This window comes from Pezoporus occidentalis, unplaced genomic scaffold, assembly GCF_034315485.1.
Source record: "Pezoporus occidentalis ecotype Australia unplaced genomic scaffold, CSIRO_AGI_Poc_V1 ctg6, whole genome shotgun sequence".
NCBI lineage: Eukaryota > Metazoa > Chordata > Aves > Psittaciformes > Psittacidae > Pezoporus > Pezoporus occidentalis.
In genome coordinates, this window is record NW_026915943.1 from 2,505,275 (window position 1) to 2,524,369 (window position 19,095).

General features: G+C 46.7%; 1 protein-coding gene across 6 annotated transcripts in view; it reads right to left on the reverse strand.

Moving 5' to 3' along the window:
- NARS2 (asparaginyl-tRNA synthetase 2, mitochondrial) overlaps positions 1-19,095 on the reverse strand; it is a 221,125-nt gene that overhangs the window by 30,322 nt on the left and 171,708 nt on the right. For 5 of the 6 annotated variants that reach the window (XM_062639193.1, XM_062639188.1, XM_062639190.1 and 2 more), the window contains one exon: positions 10,740-10,840. In XM_062639193.1, coding sequence (XP_062495177.1) covers positions 10,740-10,747 — 8 coding nt within the window. In that variant the 5' untranslated portion in view covers positions 10,748-10,840. Of the gene's footprint in view, positions 1-10,739; positions 10,841-11,472; positions 11,594-19,095 lie in introns of those variants that run through there. The other variant, XM_062639192.1, reaches the window with a different exon arrangement.

A 19,095-nucleotide genomic window follows, 5' to 3' on the forward strand; every position in this document is an offset into this window, starting at 1 on the left:
GATGCTCTCCGATGCAAATAATCAATCATTTAACATTCCCAGACCTCTGCAAGACTTCCAGCATTCACAAATGACTTGAGAACTCTGCCTTAAGGATCCCAAAGTGCCTAGGTCAGATGGGGCTGTGTGCACTCAAGAGTCTTTGAAATACATCTCCAACAAAAGCACATACACACAAGCAGGAGAAAAGCAAGCCCAATAATCTGTCGAGCTTCCTTAGCCATTCCAAGCAGAGCAGTAATGTCTGTAACACTGTCCTTGTACATGCTAGCAAAGAAGACAAGAGAGGCTTTGAAAGGAGACCCTTTGCAGCTCAGCTTCCCCCAGATCAGAGCTCTGGACAGCAAGGCCAAGTGCATTTATGCTGCTCACAGGCACTGCCAGGGTCGACACCAGGAGAAGGCACAGAGCTCCTTAATTAATCGCTCCTTTTCTGGGGCTCTGTTTTGCTCTGCCCAGTTCCCAGGGAAAATTTGAGATCTTAATGGGGAGGCCAAGAGAATACCCACAGCGCTCCTTCCGATACACTGAAATGCTGCGCAAGGCAGGGCTCCTTCCTGCAAAATGGGTTTAAACTTACACAGGGGAAGTTCAGGCTGGATGTAAAGAAGAAGTTCTTCCCTGTGAGGGTGGTGAGGCACTGGAATGGGTTGCCCAGGGAGGTTGTGAATGCTCCATCCCTGGCAGTGTTCAAGGCCAGGCTGGACAGAGCCTTGGGTGAGATGGTTTAGTGTGAGGTGTCCCTGCCCATGGCAGGGGGTTGGAACTGGATGATCTTAAGGTCCTTTCCAATCCAAACCATCCTATGATGCTGTGAAAATGCTGAGCTTGCCTGCTCCAGCCCAGTGAAGGGATTAGCCACCTTCCAGGTACAGGCTCACAGGAGTCCCTCTGGAAGCAGACAGCAGCACTTGGATGCACTGCTGGAGCACAGCATCCTCCACATGGATGATCGCTTGATGGAGGCTCACTCTTGCACTGGCTGAGTTTGTGATCCCCACCCTGTGAACACTCAGGAAGGGAGAAACCTCCCCCCTTCTCACCCTTATTTCACAGACTACTAAACCCCTTTTCAGAAGCAGCTCCTCTCCCCCTTTGAGAGCTTTACACCACACAGAACGGAAGCTCATTTCATTTGAACTCGTTGACAATTCATTACTGAGGCAGTGATAGAAACCAATGGAGAAGTATACAGGAGCTGTGCCCAAAGCTGCTCAAAATCACTCTGTTAATTAAACTCACACAATGGTTGTAGGCTCGAGCATCTCTGCCTTTTTACACTGCAATCCCAATATAATTAATTGTACTGAAAGTTCCCAAGCCAGGAATGGATTTGTGCTCCTTTTCCGAGCCAGGACTCCATGCTGCTACCGCGGTAATAAAGACTTATTTGTGCTGTCGAACCAAGGGGACAGAATTCAGAGCAAAGCTATTAATCAAGAAGATGCAATCCCTGCACAGTCAGCTCACAGCCTATGCCAAGGTCACACCACATTGTAGTGACACAGCTGGAGGCAGAAGCTGCTCGCTCTGACTCAGGGTTAAGAACTAAACCACACCAGCACATGATATCCATTTGTACGGTGCGCTCCTGCTCACCCCAAAATACAGGTGTCTACATAAACACAAGTGCAGTGATTACTCTGACAAGGTCTGCAGTGAAGATCAGCTGAAAGCGGTGCCAAATCTTGCATACAGTGTGCTCCCCCCACATCACCCTTCACCAGCCTCCCAATCATGCACACAAATGTAGATGAAGAAGAGACAGCTCCTTAAGGGGGGACCTTAGAGCAGCTCCAGTGCCTAAAGGGGTTCCAGGAAAGCTGGAGAGGGGCTTTGGACAAGGGCCTGTAGGGACAGGCCAAGGGGAATGGCTTTAACCTGCCCGAGGGGAGATTGAGATGAGCTCTTAGGCAGAAGCTCTTCCCTGTGAGGGTGCTGAGGCGCTGGCACAGGGTGCCCAGAGAAGCTGTGGCTGCCCCATCCCTGGCAGTGTTCAAGGCCAGGTTGGACACAGGGGCTTGGAGCAAGCTGCTCTAGTGGAAGGGGTCCGTGCCTGTGGCAGGGGGCTGGAACTGGATGAGCTTTGAGGTCCCTTCAAACCCAAACCAGTCTGGGATTCTATGAAACAGTAGTTTCTAATGCAAGGACAAAATGACATATGATGTCAGCAGAGGAGGAAAGGAGAGCAAGGTGACCCTAAAGCCCAGGAGCTCAGCTTTGTCAGCCACATTTTCCTTTCCCTCAGGAAGGGAAGAAATTAATAAAGTGAGCCACCTGATTTAATTCCGCTCTGTTCTAGCATGACCATATTCATTTGGAGCATGGAGGACCTACCTGCTCCATCGACATAAGTAAATGACTTTGCTGTGCTGCCAAGAGACACCAGCTGGCAGCAGTGCTTGAGCCCAGTACGACTGGGATTGCTGAGGGATGCTGAAATTTGCATGTTGAAAGATGTTCTGGCCCCATTCACAAAACCACAAGCATACAGACAACAATTCAAACATACTGATTCGATACCTCCAGGGTCTAGTTTTTGGAAGAGCTGGAAACCCAGAGCTCCTAATGCTGCCAGTGAGGTACAGGTACCCAGCAGTTTGGAGAAGAGAAAGAGAATTTCGTATCATTGAGCTGGATAGACTGTACTAAAACAAAACTTCAGAGTTGGACAGAGATACCTGCTTTTTAACCTCAGTGTAAAAATAATACTCCCATTACTATTGTTAGGTAGCTTGGATTTTGAACAATAAAAACCCCAGACTGATTTGGGTTGGAAGGGACCTTAAAGCTCATCCAGTTCCAAACCCCTGCCACAGGCAGGGACACCTTCCACTAGAGCAGCTTGCTCCAAGCCCCTGTGTCCAACCTGGCCTTGAACACTGCCAGGGATGGGGCAGCCACAGCTTCTCTGGGCACCCTGTGCCAGTGCCTCAGCACCCTCACAGGGAAGAGCTTCTGCCTTATATGTAACCTGAACTTCCCCTGTTTAAGTTTGAACCCATTACCCCTTGTCCTATCACTACAGTCCCTAATGAAGAGTCCCTCCCCTCCCCAGCATCCTTGTAGCCACTTCACATACTGGAAGCTGCTCTGAGGTCTCCACGCAGCTTCTCTTCTCCAGGCTGAACAGCCCCAACTTTCTCAGCCTGTCTCCATACGGGAGGTGCTCCAGTCCCTGATCATCCTCCTCTGGACTTGCTCCAACAGCTCCATGTCCTTATGTTGAGGACACCAGAACTGCACACAGTGCTGCAAGTGAGGCTGAAAAGGCAGTTGGGGGATTCAATTTCATACAGCAAAAAGGGGTTTAAAAGACTCCTCACTGAACAAGCCACCTCTCTCTGCCCTCTGAAGATGTGAGATGAGAAAGGCTGCATCTTGACATGGACTGTTGTAGTAGGGCGTGAGGCTCAGGCCTGGGCAGCAGAGCTGGTGTGCTGTGTGCTAAGGTTTCAACTCACGCTGCAATGAGATGGGACTGTGCTTCCTTTTGTAAGCAGCCAAAAATAAATACATAAATTAAAGAAAAAAAGATGCTGTCTAAGTTCCCAGACAGGGATTGGAAAGTGCCAACTTCCTCTCCAGCCAGTCAGGCTGAAGCAATGCAGCAGTTTGCCTTACTGCAACCTCCACTAAGTCTTACCATGCCTGCAAGGTCTTGTGCAAAGCATCACCCTCCTGCCAGGCTCCAGGAGCAGCTCTCACCCTGCCACATCCTCTGCTCCAGGTTCAGCAGCAAGAAAAGGAGAAGATGGGACAAGGATCCTGCCCAGGTCATCCACCTCTGCCTGAATATAATCCAGGAACATCTGACTTATTAACAATGTGACCCATCTACCATAATTATCTGGCAAAGCACCTGCATTTTCTTTATTAAACCTCACAGCACACCTAGGCACTGAGGTGCTGGTTTACAGATGGTAGGAGAAGAGGGGAAAATGGAGACAAAGGAAATAGGTACTCAGAGCCATACAGGGTCTTCTGTCCCAGGCTCAAGGATCTCATCAACCTGCATCCTCTGCCCCTTTATGTGACACTGCTGTATTTTACTCTCAGTGGAGTCTTCTTTTGTCCTAGTTTTGGTATTGTTATTTCTAATTAAAGTGAATAAAACAACCAAATTTTGATGGTTTATATAATAATAAACATATTATTATATAATAAGCACTAACAAACCTCAAGTTGGGCTGATGAAAGCCATCAGAAGTACTTAAGCATGTTTTCAGATAACCATTCCCCACAGCCCGACTAGTAGAGAACTTCTACAAAGGAGTAATACAAAATGCTTCAAAGCTTGAAATAAAACAGGGAGCAAAGATGGCTTTGAAATCTCAGTCATCCCAGGGACTTCTATTTTAAGGCAGAAAATACATTACCAACATGGGATGGGGGGAGAATTGGCTTAAACCTTTGTCCTCTCAGACCAGAAAAAACATTTCCTCCAGAAATTGCATTATAATACTTACAAATAGGATTTTTTAAAGTGAATTTATTTTTCAGATGGTCACTGCATCTACGAGCTCTATAAATATGAATCACAGCAAGAAACTTCACTGGAGTGTGCATTGTGGCACAAAAAGAGTCACAGTTCAGGCAACTTAGAAAGTTTGGGTGTCGTTACTTAAACTCTCCAAGGCCTCAAATTAGAATCCCAGACTGGTTTGGGTTTGAAGGAACCTCAAAGCTCCTCCAGCTCCAACCCCTGCCACGGGCAGGGACCCCTTCCACTAGAGCAGCTTGCTCCAAGCCCCTGTGTCCAACCTGGCCTTGAACACTGCCAGGGATGGGGCAGCCACAGCTTCTCTGGGCACCCTGTGCCAGCGCTTCAGCACCCTCACAGGGGAGAACTTCTGCCTCAGAGCTCATCTCAGTCTCCCCTCGGGCAGGTTAAAGCCATTCCCCTTGGCCTGTCCCTACAGGCCCTTGTCCCAAGCCCCTCTCCAGGTTTCCTGGAGCCCCTTTAGGCACTGGAGCTGCTCTCAGGTCTCCCCTTCAGGAGCCTTCTCTTCTCCAGGCTGACCCAGCCCAGCTCTCTCAGCCTGGCTCCAGAGCAGAGCTGCTCCAGCCCTCGCACCGTCCCCATGGCCTCCTCCAGACTTGCTCCAACAGCTCCATGTCCCTCTTGTGTTTAGGGCTCCAGAGCTGAGACTATAAAAATCCTGACTGTAAAAATGAAGTGCAGGTAGCAACAGCAGGAGAGGTTTTACATTCATCTGGTGAAAGGTGGCATCAGCTGCAATTATTGGTCCTCTTTCCACATTTCTATGAAAATACAGGGCATACAGCCCAAGACACTGTTAGGATTGCATTTCAGCCCTTCAGTATCCAGCCCATTCAGGGACACCTCACACTAAACCATGTCACTCAAGGCTCTGTCCACCCTGGCCTTGAACACTGCCAGGGATGCAGCATTCACCACTTCTCTGGGTAAAGGAATTTCCTGTTTCCCCTCCCAAAAAAGCAGAGGAGGTGAAAGGACCAACAGCATATCTATGAGAACTGCAATCTCCACCCAGCCTAAGTGACCCTAAGCTGAGGGTTGCACCTACCAAGTTCATGTATTCGGCCCCTTAGTAACACAGAATCATTATCAATCCCTGCAGCAGTCATGAACCAGACTGAAGCCTGTGGTAATTGATTAAAACGAGACATGTCCCAGTTGCTTTTTATAGCTCCCATTAAGTGTCAGCCTAATTAATGGAAGTTAGTGCTAATTATAAGAGTCTGCCTCGTGAGTCAGCCTCAACCAAACGTTGTGCAAGAAATGTCAGAGAGGGGCTTGTTTTTTTTCCCAGGCATCCAAGATAAATAATTACACTTATTTTGTCTACTTCTTAGCAACAGGAATGTTACACAACTGGACACCATTCCTGCAGCTGCATTCAGAAGCATTTCAAATGGTACAATGGAGAGCAAATATTTGCTTAAAGACAATGCAATCTGTTCCATCATTAGCAAGTCATTCTGGAGTCAGATTTGAAGGCTGTGTTTGCCAGGCTGCTGAAATTGAAGCTTCAAACACACCTCTCTTCAGCTCTGCAGGGTTTTCTTGAACACCAACAATGACAGCTCTCTCCATCTCTTCCATTTAAAAAGTGGAATCAGCGTGATCTCAGTATATTCTTTAACCAACAGGAAATTCACTGCATTCAGCTCTCAACAAGCTCAGGTAGACACAGCCAAAACGGTATGGATGTGTAAGATTGTTTTAATGCCTCTCTGCAACCAGAAAACTCAGCTGAAGGACTGCAGAGAGTATCTGGAATAGGCAGAAAATCCATGCTGGTTTGGAAATCAAGGGCATGTGCTTGAGAGGGAGGAATGGGATTAATTCTATTTCAATTAAGCCATGTTTAATAGCTAGACGTCAACAGGCAGATGTGAGTATGAAAGGCTGAGATTTTAAGTTAGGCAGAAAAATACAGGTCCTGGGGAGAGATGCTGAAATGAAAGTGAACTAGAGGAAAAATTCACCACGATGGTCTTGTGGGTGAGACTGGTGGAGAGGAAAATGAGCATTAAGCCAAGAATAAACTTGTGAGGACAGAATGATTCAGGCTGGAAGGGAGCTCAGGAGATCACTGGTCCAGTCTTCTCTTCAAAGCAGGGTCAGCAAGAAGGCCAGACCAGGCTACTCAAGGCTTTATCTAGCTGGGTCTTGAAAACCTCTAAGGATGAAGAGTGCACAGCCATGCTCAGCAATCTTTTCCAGTGCTTGACTGATCTCTTGGTGATTTTCCCCACACTACATCCACACAGAATTTCTCTTGTTTCAACTCTGGAGCAAGCTGCTCTAGTGGAAGGTGTCCCCGCCCATGGCAGGGGGCTGGAACTGGATGAGCTTTAAGGTCCCTTCCAACCCAAACCATTCTATGATTCTATGAGAAACCCCCTGAAGGTCTGATAAAAGAAACAGAGCTAGGATAGAAGGCAGGGAATGAAGAGATGACTCATTCTGTGACTTAGGGAGGGGATAGCCCCCAGAGGTTTTAGGAAGAGCAGTTTTAGTTAAACCTGTGATGCAAAAGGCAGAACAGACAGTGCATGGGATGAAACGTGGCACAAGGAAAAGCAATGCAAAACAATGATGTAAGCTATGAGCAAGAGGGATTGAAGGGAGAGGAGCAGGTTGAGCTTGTGGGAGGTGCAGATGGGTGAAAGGAGCAAGAAACAAACACTAAAACCAGAGTAAATACAGCCAGTGAGCTGCACTTCTTGGCAACACTTGGTTTTGGCTGTCTCCAATAGGCCTCTGAATCATCTTCAGCTGTCACAAGCCCTCCAGCCTAGATCAGGTCCCCAAAGGGGCCTTTATCCTCACCAAAGGATCACTGGGCAAGGAAATACCACAAGGACTTCACAGTAAACCAATGACATTTAAATGCAGTTATCAGGACCCACACAGTCCTACAAGCTGCTACCACATACACTGGTTATTGACTCAGCTGAGACTAAAACCGAAGGGGAGAGTTGTATGAGTGAATAAAGACTTTTTGGAGAACTTAAAGAGCCTATAGATTTACAGCTGACAATGACTCAGACACCCTGAGCAGCCAACCAAGATGCTGTCACTGCAACAGTGATGTACAATGAAACAAGTTGTGCCAACTAGGCCATTCGTGTCATGCTGAGAGATAGAAAGAACTTCTCTGACCTTGCCTTCAATAGGAAGCATACACAGCACAGCAGACAGACAGTAAGTGCAGGAACACTGCTCTCCACACCCTTCCTCATGGAAAAAGGATGATGAGGGGACTGGAGCACCTCCCATATGGAGACAGGCTGGAAAAGTTGGGACTGTTCAGCCTGGAGAAGAGAAGCTGTGTGGAGACCTCAGAGCAGCTTCCAGTGTCTGAAGGGGGCCTATAGGGAGGGACACTTCATTAGGGACTGTAGAGGTAGGACAAGGGGTGATGGGTTCAAACTGAAACAGGGGAAGTTTAGACTGGATATAAGGAAGAAGTTCTTTACTGTGAGGGTGCTGAGGCACTGGAATGGGTTGCCAAGGGAAGTTGTGAATGGTCCATCCCTGGCAGTGTTCAAGGCCAGGTTGGACAGAGCCTTGGGCAACATGGTCTAGTGTGAGGTGTCCCTGTCCATGGCAGGGGGTTTGGAACTGGATGATCTTGAGGTCCTTTCCAACCCTAACTATTCTAGGATTTTATGATTATAAATGGCTCAAGGAATGACATATCAGGAATGATACAAGCAGCCCTGCCATAAAACAGAGCTCTGAGCCCTGGACACCACACTGGCATGTGTACTCAGGTGATAGCCTGTGCGCTGCAGATGAACCCTCAGCGAGGACAGCAGAAGACCTGGTTCCAGATACATCTGCTAAGTCTTCCCCTTGCCCAGCCTTTTCCAACCACAACTTCAGCTCTACAAAACTCATGAGCAGTCTCCAACCTCACTCCAGAGATGACTGCCAAGCTGACTTTCTGTTTCCTACCACATAAACACCATGGACAAATGCCTCCCTGCCTGTCATACCTATCCTGCTTCACCCCTGCAGGATCTGTCTCTATGCTCCCATGCCCCACAGCAACTCACAACAGGATTACAGGCCAAGACTGGATGGGGAAAGGGCTCCCAAGCATTCCTACCTTGCTCTCCTCCCACAGATTCTCAGGGAACAGCTGCTCCTGAAAGCTTGCAGCAACGTAACCTTTTTATTTAAGCTATAGTTCCTTTTCTAGGCAGGAAAAACTCCATCTGGCTAAAACAAAGGGTAGATTGCACAGGACCAAATCCAAACCACATAAATCTTCACTGTTTTGGCTGCTTTGTTCATTGGGAAGACCAGAATATTTCCGTTTTGGGGGCAGAAAGACTCCCACATCCATCACAACACATTTCATTTGCCAAGTGGCTCTGGTTGCTATTAAGCACTTAACATTCTTTGATCACGTAGGAGTCCCATTCACAGAGTATGACCCAACTTGATAACCTTCACAGATCTAAAGCGTTTCACAGCATCTAGAGGGTTAATACTGCGATGCATCACTACGGTGCTTCTGCATCTAAAAGAGCTTGATCTATTTTTGCAGAGTGAAAGCATTCAATACCACTTGAGCTACAGGGTCAACAACTCAGTGTGCTTAAATAAAGGAGCAGGTTCACAGAGTTGTACCCCATTATGAATAAACACATCTATATTTAGATGGCACTGGATCCATTTAAAATGCCTGTAAGAACAACATGCTACTGTAAAGTAGGAACATGAAGCTTAATGTCATGTACTGCACACTGAAGAGCATTGATTTATTTTTACCTATCCTTAGAGGCCAAGGTGCACCTGAGTGATATCAATGGAAAATACATTTACCAGGCAGGTCTTGCATCTGCCCAGTTCAGCCTTCACTCCATCCCAGAGCAGGCTGTGTGCTATTTAAAGGGAACAGACTGATGTAACAGAGTGAGATTGTATTTCAAGTTAATCATTACAATCCCTAGTTTTGCTTTGGACCTACTTGATTTGCGGAATTACATCTTTCAATAGAGGTCACAACATCTGACAGTCAATTCAATCCTACAGGTACAAACCCATGTCATCCCATCTTCTTTCAGGGACACACAAACACCATCACCTTCCAGTTAAACAAACCTCCTCCTCATTAGCTTTCCCCAGCTAATGGCTGAGATGATGCATCAGCCTGTCGCTGCCAAGTGACCTGTGCTTCGGTCGCAGCAGCCAGGGCACCACATGTTAAACATCCTGTCCAGTGAGAACCTTTAGCTGGAGCATGGCAGCAGATGATAATCATCTAGGTGGTCTTAGTGTCTCGGAGAGAACAAGCCAGGCAGAAAAAAGCTTTCTGAAGACATTTGTACCTTCTGATTTCTACACAAAACTCACACTTTGAACCGCAGCTATTTACCAGCAGCCAACTGAACTGTGCAACAGTGATTAAATAGAACCCATTAGTCTCAACTGTGGATATGATGCACAGTTAACACTAAGGCTATTAGAAACATTCATCAGAACCTCTTCATCAGGGGCCGTAGCCACAGGACGAGGGGTGATGGGTTTAAACTGAAACAGGGAAAGTTCAGGCTGGATATAAGGAAGAAGTTCTTCCCTGTGAGGGTGCTGAGAAGCTGTGGCTGCCCCATCCCTGGCAGTGTTCAAGGCCAGGTTGGACACAGGGGCTTGGAGCAAGCTGCTCTAGTGGAAGGTGTCCCTGCCCATGGCAGGGGGTTGGAACTGAACGAGCTTTAAGGTCCCTTCCAGCCCAAACTATCCTATGATTCTATTCTATGATAAAGCATCAAGTGTAAATGCCATGAAATAGGAGAAATGAGAACTGCCAGAAGGAAGAAACACAGCAGGAAGACGAAAAAGGAAGCTTTGGAGAAAAAGAGTAAAGAGGAAAGGAACATGATAACTAAAATGAAAGAGCTTTTCTTGCTGAGACATGCCAGATATGAACAATAGCAAAAAGACATTTAAGGTATTACAGTGATTAGCAACAATCCTACAATCATTCCCATAAAGATTAAATTTCCATCCAATATACCCAATTCATGGCAAGCAGCAGATTCCTAGTATTTAAAACTAGTTCATAAACCAGAATTAAAAAGCAGTCTGATTTTGCCCTGCCTCTCACACCATCATCCAGCCACTGCTGCTCTATTGGTTTCTGGCACACATGGGGCAGTTATCTAACTGATACCAATGGGGCAAAATCAAGAAGATCTCTCAGATCAAGCTAAAACCTTCTCATTTTACTCACCCTGCCATCACTTCCAAATGGAGCTGTCCAGAAACAGTCAGGAAAGCAGGCACATTGAAGAAATGGGTCTTTTCTGCAGATTCCTTTGCCTCATTTGCCACCTGTAAGTCAAACCAATGAACAAGAAGTCATCCCATCAGTGTTTCATTAAAAATCACAGCTCCTGGCTTATTTCTCCTATTTTCTCTCCGGAAATTCCATGGGATTCAACCCAAACACTGCTGAGATGGAATCCAACAGTGTGGGAGGTCACAACACAACACACCCCCTCTTTGCTCAGACTGGCTCTAAAACCTTCTCAAGCAAAACACATCAAGGTAAGGCATTCCTCAGGACTTCTCCTTCTAGGGGTCCCACACAATGATGTGTCTATGTAACGAAAAGCCTATTTTAAGTGGGAAACACCACAGCTCCCAGTTCCACTTTAAATGACTCATGAGGACATGGGTTGTGGGCATCACAACAACTAGCAGAACAGGTTTGTGAACTGCAGCACATACCCCCAGTGTCACCAGCAAAGCTTGGACACATAAGCACAGAGGAAGGATACACAGTTCTTTCATGTTTCTCAAACTAACAGGGATTGTAAACTGGATCCCCAGTTACATCAGTTCAGGTGAGTGGGAAGTGACCTAATACAACACAGCTTCATGGAGTTTACTGTTTCCCCATAACTTTGTGGGCAGCAGAGTTCATACAAAGCTAAGATAATCTGCTGCTCTTCACCTCTCACCTTCACATGTGGGTATGTCAGGAGCTCTGATTCTTACTCAAGGAATTGTGTAACTTCTGTGTTTGACCATGGATGAGCTGAATTAGAAAAGCCATTGTAGAAAAGTAGGAGATAAAAAATGTAAAATAAAATGTCAGGAAGGACAGGGTTCCCAGAGAAGCTGTGGCTGCCCCATCCCTGGCAGTGTTCAAGGCCAGGTTGGACACAGGGGCTTGGAGCAAGCCGCTCTAGTGGAAGGGGTCCCTGCCCATGGCAAGGGTTGGAGCTGGATAAGCTTTAAGATCCCTTCCAACCCAAGCCACTTTGTGATTCTATATTCACCATTTTACAAGCAGGGATGAGAACAGAAGTGATAGAAATTAAGATTTTCTAGAGTAGCCTCTGATTTTTGGCTCCCTTGTAAAGTAACACACATAGAATCATAGAATAGTTAGGGTTGGAAAGGACCTTAAAATCATCAAGTTCCAATCCCCCTGCCATGGGCAGGGACACCTCACACTAAACCATGTCACCCAAGGCTCTGTCCAAGCTAGCCTTGAACACCAGCAGGGATGGACCATTCACAGCTTCCTTGGGCAACCCATTCCAGTGCCTCACTACCCTCACAGTAAAGAACTTCTTCCTTATCTCCAACCTGAACTTTCCCTCTTTCAGTTTGAACCCATTACCCTCTTGTCCTATCACTACAGTTCCTAATGAAGAGTCCATCCCCAGCATCCTTATAGGCCCCCTTCAGATACTGGAAGGCTGCTCTGAGGTCTCCACACAGCCTTCTCTTCTCCAGGCTGAACAGCAACTACATAGCTACGGGCTCCACCTCTACCTAGGGGTTTGGGAGTGGGTGAAGAAAGCACATCCCATGTTTTTGGGAAATGTAGATAATACAAAATGAAAATCCCTATGAAACATATGATGAAGAACATTTTGCCCAGCAACGAAAGAAAGATGCCATCCTATCAACCTGGTCTCCAAATATAAGCAGTGATTTTCACTCATTCCTACCAAGATGGGCAATCTGATCTAGGTTGCTCTAGTTGAAGATCTCCTTGCCCACTGCAGCAGGGTTGGACTAGACGAACTTTGAAGATCCCTTCCAACCCAAACTGTTATATGATAAGATGAACAGTGAGGGGGAAGGGAGAAATATCTATCATGTTGAATTTTGAAGCTTCACACAGCATTGCCTTCAAAATCCATTTTCAAGTCTGATGATAAAATGGAGGAGCAGGTGCCTCGACTTTTAGCAAAGACTTCTCAAACCACTGTTATTTCCTTTTCATGGGCAAATGAATTTGTTTCCATTGCAAAAAGACAAAGAGTAATCAGAACAAAGAAAAAGGAATGCAATATCCTCTTTAGACTTGTTATTCAGGCTTCAAGAAAAGCAGAACTGAGACAATACAGAGTTGGAACCATCACAGCTTACACATCATACAGGCACTGAAGAACAAGCTACGTTTCATGTTGGCTTTTGCATGTTTTTTCAGATCACCAGATATTTTCAGCATAAAAATCAGGGAGTAATGGAAAATGTAACAAGTTGAGTGTTTCATGGTGAAAAAAACCTCTACAAACCAAAGTGCCTTTAAAGGAATGGTATATTTTTGGGTTTTAATTTACAGGCACAAAAGCAAAAATAGAAGACCTCTGTGTCAAGCACTTTGAACGTAATTTGAGCATAAGGACTGAACTTCACCATCTCCCTGCCAGAACCAAGCTGACCACAAGACAGTGAGGAGCACACATGGCAAATGGAATCATAGAATCAACCAGGTTGGAAAAGCCCTTTAAGCTCATCCAGTGCAACCGTTCCCCAGCACTGCCAAGGCCACCACTAACCCATGGCACTGAGGACCTTGTCTACATGGCAGTACAAGGCAGGGGATCCCTCCCCTCTGCACAGCACTGATGGCTGAAGATCACTGGATGAAAATGCTCGCTGCCCCAGTACAAGACGGACATGGACATACTGGAGTGAGTCCAGCAAAGGACCAAAAGAAGATGCTTAATGGATGGGAGCATTTTCCATATGAGGAGAGGCTGAGAAAGCTCTGGTACTATTCAGCCTGAAGAATAGAAGGCTCTGGGGGGACCTTATACTTGTGCATAAATACCTGATGGAAGGGAATGAAGACAGAACCAGACTCATCTCAGCTGTGCTCACTGGTAGGACAAGAGGCAGTGATTTTATAAAGAGATATGTGACATTTCATTTGAAAACAAGAATAACACTTTTTCATTTGCTGTGAGGGTGGTCAGACACTAGAACAGGCTGTCCAGAGAGGCTGTGAAGTCTCCAACTGGGGAGATATTCAAAACTTAACAGCACAGATTCCTGGGCAACTTGCTCTAGCTGCCTGTCTGAGCACAATGAGATGGATGAGATGCTCTCTAGAGGTCACAATTCTGTGACTTTTAAAAACCCATGAAGATAAATGAGATTTTTGCTTCATTTTTTTCTATATTTCAATGTCATCCCTAAGCTTTGGAGGAGTCAAAGGTTCAGGAGCAAGACAGAAAGAAATTTTGAAGCTAATTTGATGAATCCTTTCTTCTGAGATAAGTCTGAAATAGAATCATAGAATGGTTTGGGTAGGAAAGGACCTCAAGATCATCCAGTTCCAACCCCCCTGCCATGGGCAGGGATGCCTCACACTAAATCATGTCACCCAAGGCTCTGTCCAACCTGGCCTCAAACACTGCCAGGGATGGAGCAGTCACAACTTCCCTTGGCAACCCATTCCAGTGCCTCACCACCCTAACAGTAAAGAACATCTTCCTTATATCCAATCTAAACTTCCCCTGCTAAAGTTTTAACCTGTTACCCGTTGTCCTATCACTACAGTTCCTCGTGAAGAGTCCCCAGCATCCTTGTAGCCCCCTTCAGACACTGGAAGCTGCTCTGAGGTCTCCACGCAGCTTCTCTTCTCCAGGCTGAACAGCCCCAACTGTCTCAGCCTGTCTTCACACGGGAGCTGCTCCAGCCCCTGATCATCCTTGTGGGCTCCTCTGGACTTGCTCCAACAGTTCCATGTCCTTTTTATGCTGAGGACACCAAAACTGCACACAATGCTCCAACTGAGGTCTCAAACACCCACTTTTCAATGTGTACTTCCTAGGAGTTATGCTGAGTGTTACCAGCTCAGATAAGCATTGCACCACCTCCAGCCACTTGACTCCCCAACTTAGTTACAGGGATGTTGCTAAGCTCAGGCTTGTTTCATAGAATCACAGAATGGTCTGGGTTGGAAAAGACCTTAAGATCATCCAGTTCCAAGTCCCCACCACGGGCAAGGACACGTCACACTAGACCATGTCGCCCAAGGATCTGTCCAACCTGGCCTTGAGCACTGCGAGGGATGAAGCATTCACCACTTCTTTGGACAACCTGTGCCAGTGCCTCAGCACCCTCACAGCTTGTTTGCCAGCCTTTGATATTGTACAACCTGACATTTTCCCCAAAGAGTTTGAAGGTGTTGCTTTAGTTCTCAAAGAGCTCTGCTGCTCCTCTCAAAGGTAAAACGGAGGCTGCCAAAGCCTTCAGATCACAAGGCATCATAGCATCACACTAGAGGGAAGAGCAAGCTTGCCTTGTTCCACAGAGATCAATGAAAATATGACAATCTGTGGCTTGCTTCCTTTGTTTCATAGGTTTTGCAGCTCTAAAAATCCCCAAAGAACAAATCCCAAGGATGCAGAAACAGGCCCCTATTGTTTTCTTCAAATAAACCCAGAGTATTTGCTCAAAACCAATAAGGATATTAATAAAGCATACAAACATCCACATGCCACAGCCCCAGAGCCATGGCCAGAGCACGAGAGAGAAGAGCCATGTATCATTCTAGCTCCTCCTACTGCCAATTTAGCTTTGCTACATTCCTCATTCCACCAGTGAAAAATCCCTCCTAATCATGTAGGATGCAACTTCTAAACAAGGAGAAAGAGGCAGACTGGGAGCAGGAAAAGAACAGAAGGGATCAGCCATGAAATCTCCACACTTCCCCGCAAATCCCCAAACAGGATACAGCTGTCTGCAGGAGCTGGGGCTTGGTTTATTTATAATGACTTCATGTCATTTTTCATTCTCCAAATCAGATGGAATCTCAGGGAGGGAGAAGGAAAACAGACACAACAGCGAGGGACTGAAGGAAGAGTGTGAGAAACTCTACAGCTCAACTGGGCTTAGAAACTGCAGTCAGTTTGAGAGGCCACTCAGAGATCCCAGACACTCATCTGCTTTGGGAGCAGCTCCTGGATGGCTTCCAACAGAAGATGAAGAGTGAAGAGAAGGTGAATGTTATTTCCCCATCACAATCCAATCATCTCTCCACAGCTGCCCACTTTCTCTCCCTCATTTTGAGACAGAAAGCTTAATGAACAGGGGTTGTGAGCTGCAAAAGACAATCCATTTGCTATGCAGGAAGAATGAAGTTATCTCCCTTTTCCTTCAGAAGGGACCCCTTCAGGAAGGAGGTATCCTGTAATCAACTTCACACATTCAAGCACAGGATCAGGCCACAGTTTTCAAGTGCCTGTGCCCCAGATTTATGCTCAACCTTCTATATCAAGTGTGTTTCTTCATTATACACAACCATAACCACTGCTAGAAGATAAATAGTAAGTGATGCTATCCCTTCACTGCTGACTCTGAGATTGTTTTTCATGTCCATGATAAGCAAAACAAAGTGACAACATTGTGATGCTTTTATTTCAATTTGATGCACTTTCCAACCCCAAAATACCTATCTGGTAAATGATTAGAGGGGAATAATGTGTTTGCTGCCAAGTTCTCTCCATTCCCTAGTCAAAAACAACCCAAAACACAATGGGGAAAGAGGGAGAGGAAATCTGTATGAAACATTTTGGTGTTTTAGAATAAACATGCTACAAACACACTAGGATTCAACATCAACATCAAAAGCTTGTCATTCTCATTCTAAATACAAGAACAACTGGATTTAGTACCTGTTTTGCTCTCCATCTCCTCAAATGGCTAATGATTTCATTTAAGACGATTCCCTTTGATGTCAGTCTTGTATTACCATTTGCTAGAGGCAATTAGCTTCAGGAAGGTATAAACCATTTGATTCCGTCTTTCACTTGATGCAAGCTAAACGCATGAAGGGATCAGAGAAGATCTGAAAAGCCCGTAGAAATCACTGCTGTAGCTCTAACCCAAGCCCACGCCACCATCCTGATGAAGCTTCCCAGCACCACATCTTTAATCCAGACCTGCCCTCTGTGATGTCCCATTGTAAACATGTTTGGGTTTTCCTTTTCAGATAGCCACTGCAAAACTCCTGACTTCCAAGAAGTCCTCCTTGCAACTCAGTCCTAATCCCAATCAGATGGGCTTGCACTGGGCAACAGCAGCTGCTGAGACAAACACCTCAAATATGGACTGTAATTACAGATAGAGATGAACAAGGTAGAAGTGAGCAGAAAGTGAGAGGGCCAGAAAATGCAAGAGCACTGTCCTCAGCTCAGCTCCATCTTACCCTGCTCCCTGCTAAGCACCTCTCTGAAGTCCTTGTCTCTCAGGGCCTGGCTGCCTCCCAGGCTGTGACACATCTCTAAAGGGGAAAACACCTGACAGACACTAATACTGCTGCCTTTAACTGCGATTCTCCCCAGCAGATCCTTCCTTGGTGCTGACAAGGCTGTTTCAGCAGTACCAAAGGAACAGTGGATGATGCCTGCATCTTTTGCAGCAGACACGTATCTCTGGTGCCACAGTAGGCACAACCATGAACCCGAACTCTTAAGGTATCAAGAAACATTTACATTCTCTCCAGTGAGAGGGTATTAAAAACAATCCCAAAAGCCAGACTGCCTGGATTTTGGAGAAGAATAATGCCTGGATGTTTTTTTCAGGTTTACACTTAAGTATCCCAAACTGTATGGGCTGCATCCTCAGAGCATGAACAGCAGACTGAGGGAGGGGATTCTACCCCTCTGCTGCACTCTCAGAAGACCCTGCAGTCCTGATCCAGCTCTGAGGCAACAGCACAAGAGGGATGTGGAGCTGTTGGAGCAAGTCTGGAGGAGGCCATGGGGACGGTGCGAGGGCTGGAGCAGCTCTGCTCTGGAGCCAGGCTGAGAGAGCTGGGCTGGGTCAGCCTGGAGAAGAGAAGGCTCCTGAAGGGGAGACCTGAGAGCAGCTCCAGTGCCTGAAGGGGCTGCAGGAAAGCTGGAGAGGGGCTTTGGACAAGGGCCTGTACGGACAGGCCAAGGGGAATGGCTTTAACCTGCCAGAACAGGGGAGACTGAGCTGAGCTCTTAGGCGGAAGCTCTTCCCTGTGAGGGTGCTGAGGTGCTGGCACAGGGTGCCCAGAGAAGCTGTGGCTGCCCCATCCCTGGCAGTGTTCAAGGCCAGGTTGGACACAGGGGCTTGGAGCAAGCTGCTCTAGTGGAAGGTGTCCCTGCCCGTGGCAGGGGTTGGAACTGGATGAGCTTTAAAGTCCCTTCCAGGACCAACCATTCTATGATTCTATGATGATGATCCTTTCACATAATGAAATCGTCTGATCCAGACCCTGGATTTAGTTAAACACCACCGAGATAATGAGGTATGTGTGAGGCAAGAGACAAGCCTGATAAAGAGCACATACCCTCTACTGGAGCCAACAGGTAGAGTGTAGCAGCTCTTAGGCACAGCACAATGTCCTGAGGAAGGAATATGGCCACAGGCAATACGAAACACATGTGAGACCGACTTTAAAGAGCTGTGAATGCCAAGAGAGCTGCTGTGCTTGGTAACTCACTGCATGCCGAGTTCTTCTAAAAGGCTGCATTGAAGCAGCATGGAAAGCGGCTGTCCAGGGCCTCTTCACACGAGCTGGAGTGTCCTGGGCCGGAAAGAGGAAAGACTGCTCCTTAGAGGAGCCTCCACTTCTCCGCAGCAGCTGAGGACACTCAAACAAGGAAACTTTCCAGGGAGCAAAGTGAAAAAGACAAAGCAAAAGACCCAGAAAACAGGGAGCCTTCAACACTGCAGACAGAGTGGGAGGCTACTGAAAATAGCCGGGCACAGACAGGCAGCTGGGTCACAAAGGAATGGCACATTTCCTAGGAAGCAGCCCCAGAAGGGGACTGGGTAGTTTCTTGCACCATACAAAGCTGCAAAGAATTTCAGACTTCAGAAGGAGAAAAAAGAAGAAAGGAAAGAATCTGCCCTGAAGTGCTGAGACTGCTGCTACAGAGGAACTAACTCAGATTAAATTCAAAGGGCTGTCTCACCCTGCTGATCTACGCTCCCCTTCATTCTGCTACAACCCAGCTTTCAATATTCAAAGCTCTTTTGGTGTTTTCAGTCCATTTACTTTAAGGAGGGCAGCACAAGCAAGATGCTACTCCCCCTCCAAGGTTCCACCAAAGGCAGGGACCGTCCAAGGTGCAGAAATCCACAAGCTGGTGCTGCTGGTGTTCTCCATGGGGGATAGGGGCTGCCTGGCTGACCACTTGTGGTGGTGTCTCCCCAAACCTACACTTTGCAGGTGTAGAAAGCCTCAACTGCAAAAGATGTCTTTGGAGTCCTTATGATTGATTTCTCTTTTCATATCTCCTCTGCTTACCACCCTCTTTCCACTGCTGCATGATAGAAGTGTTTAGCTGAGTTGATTT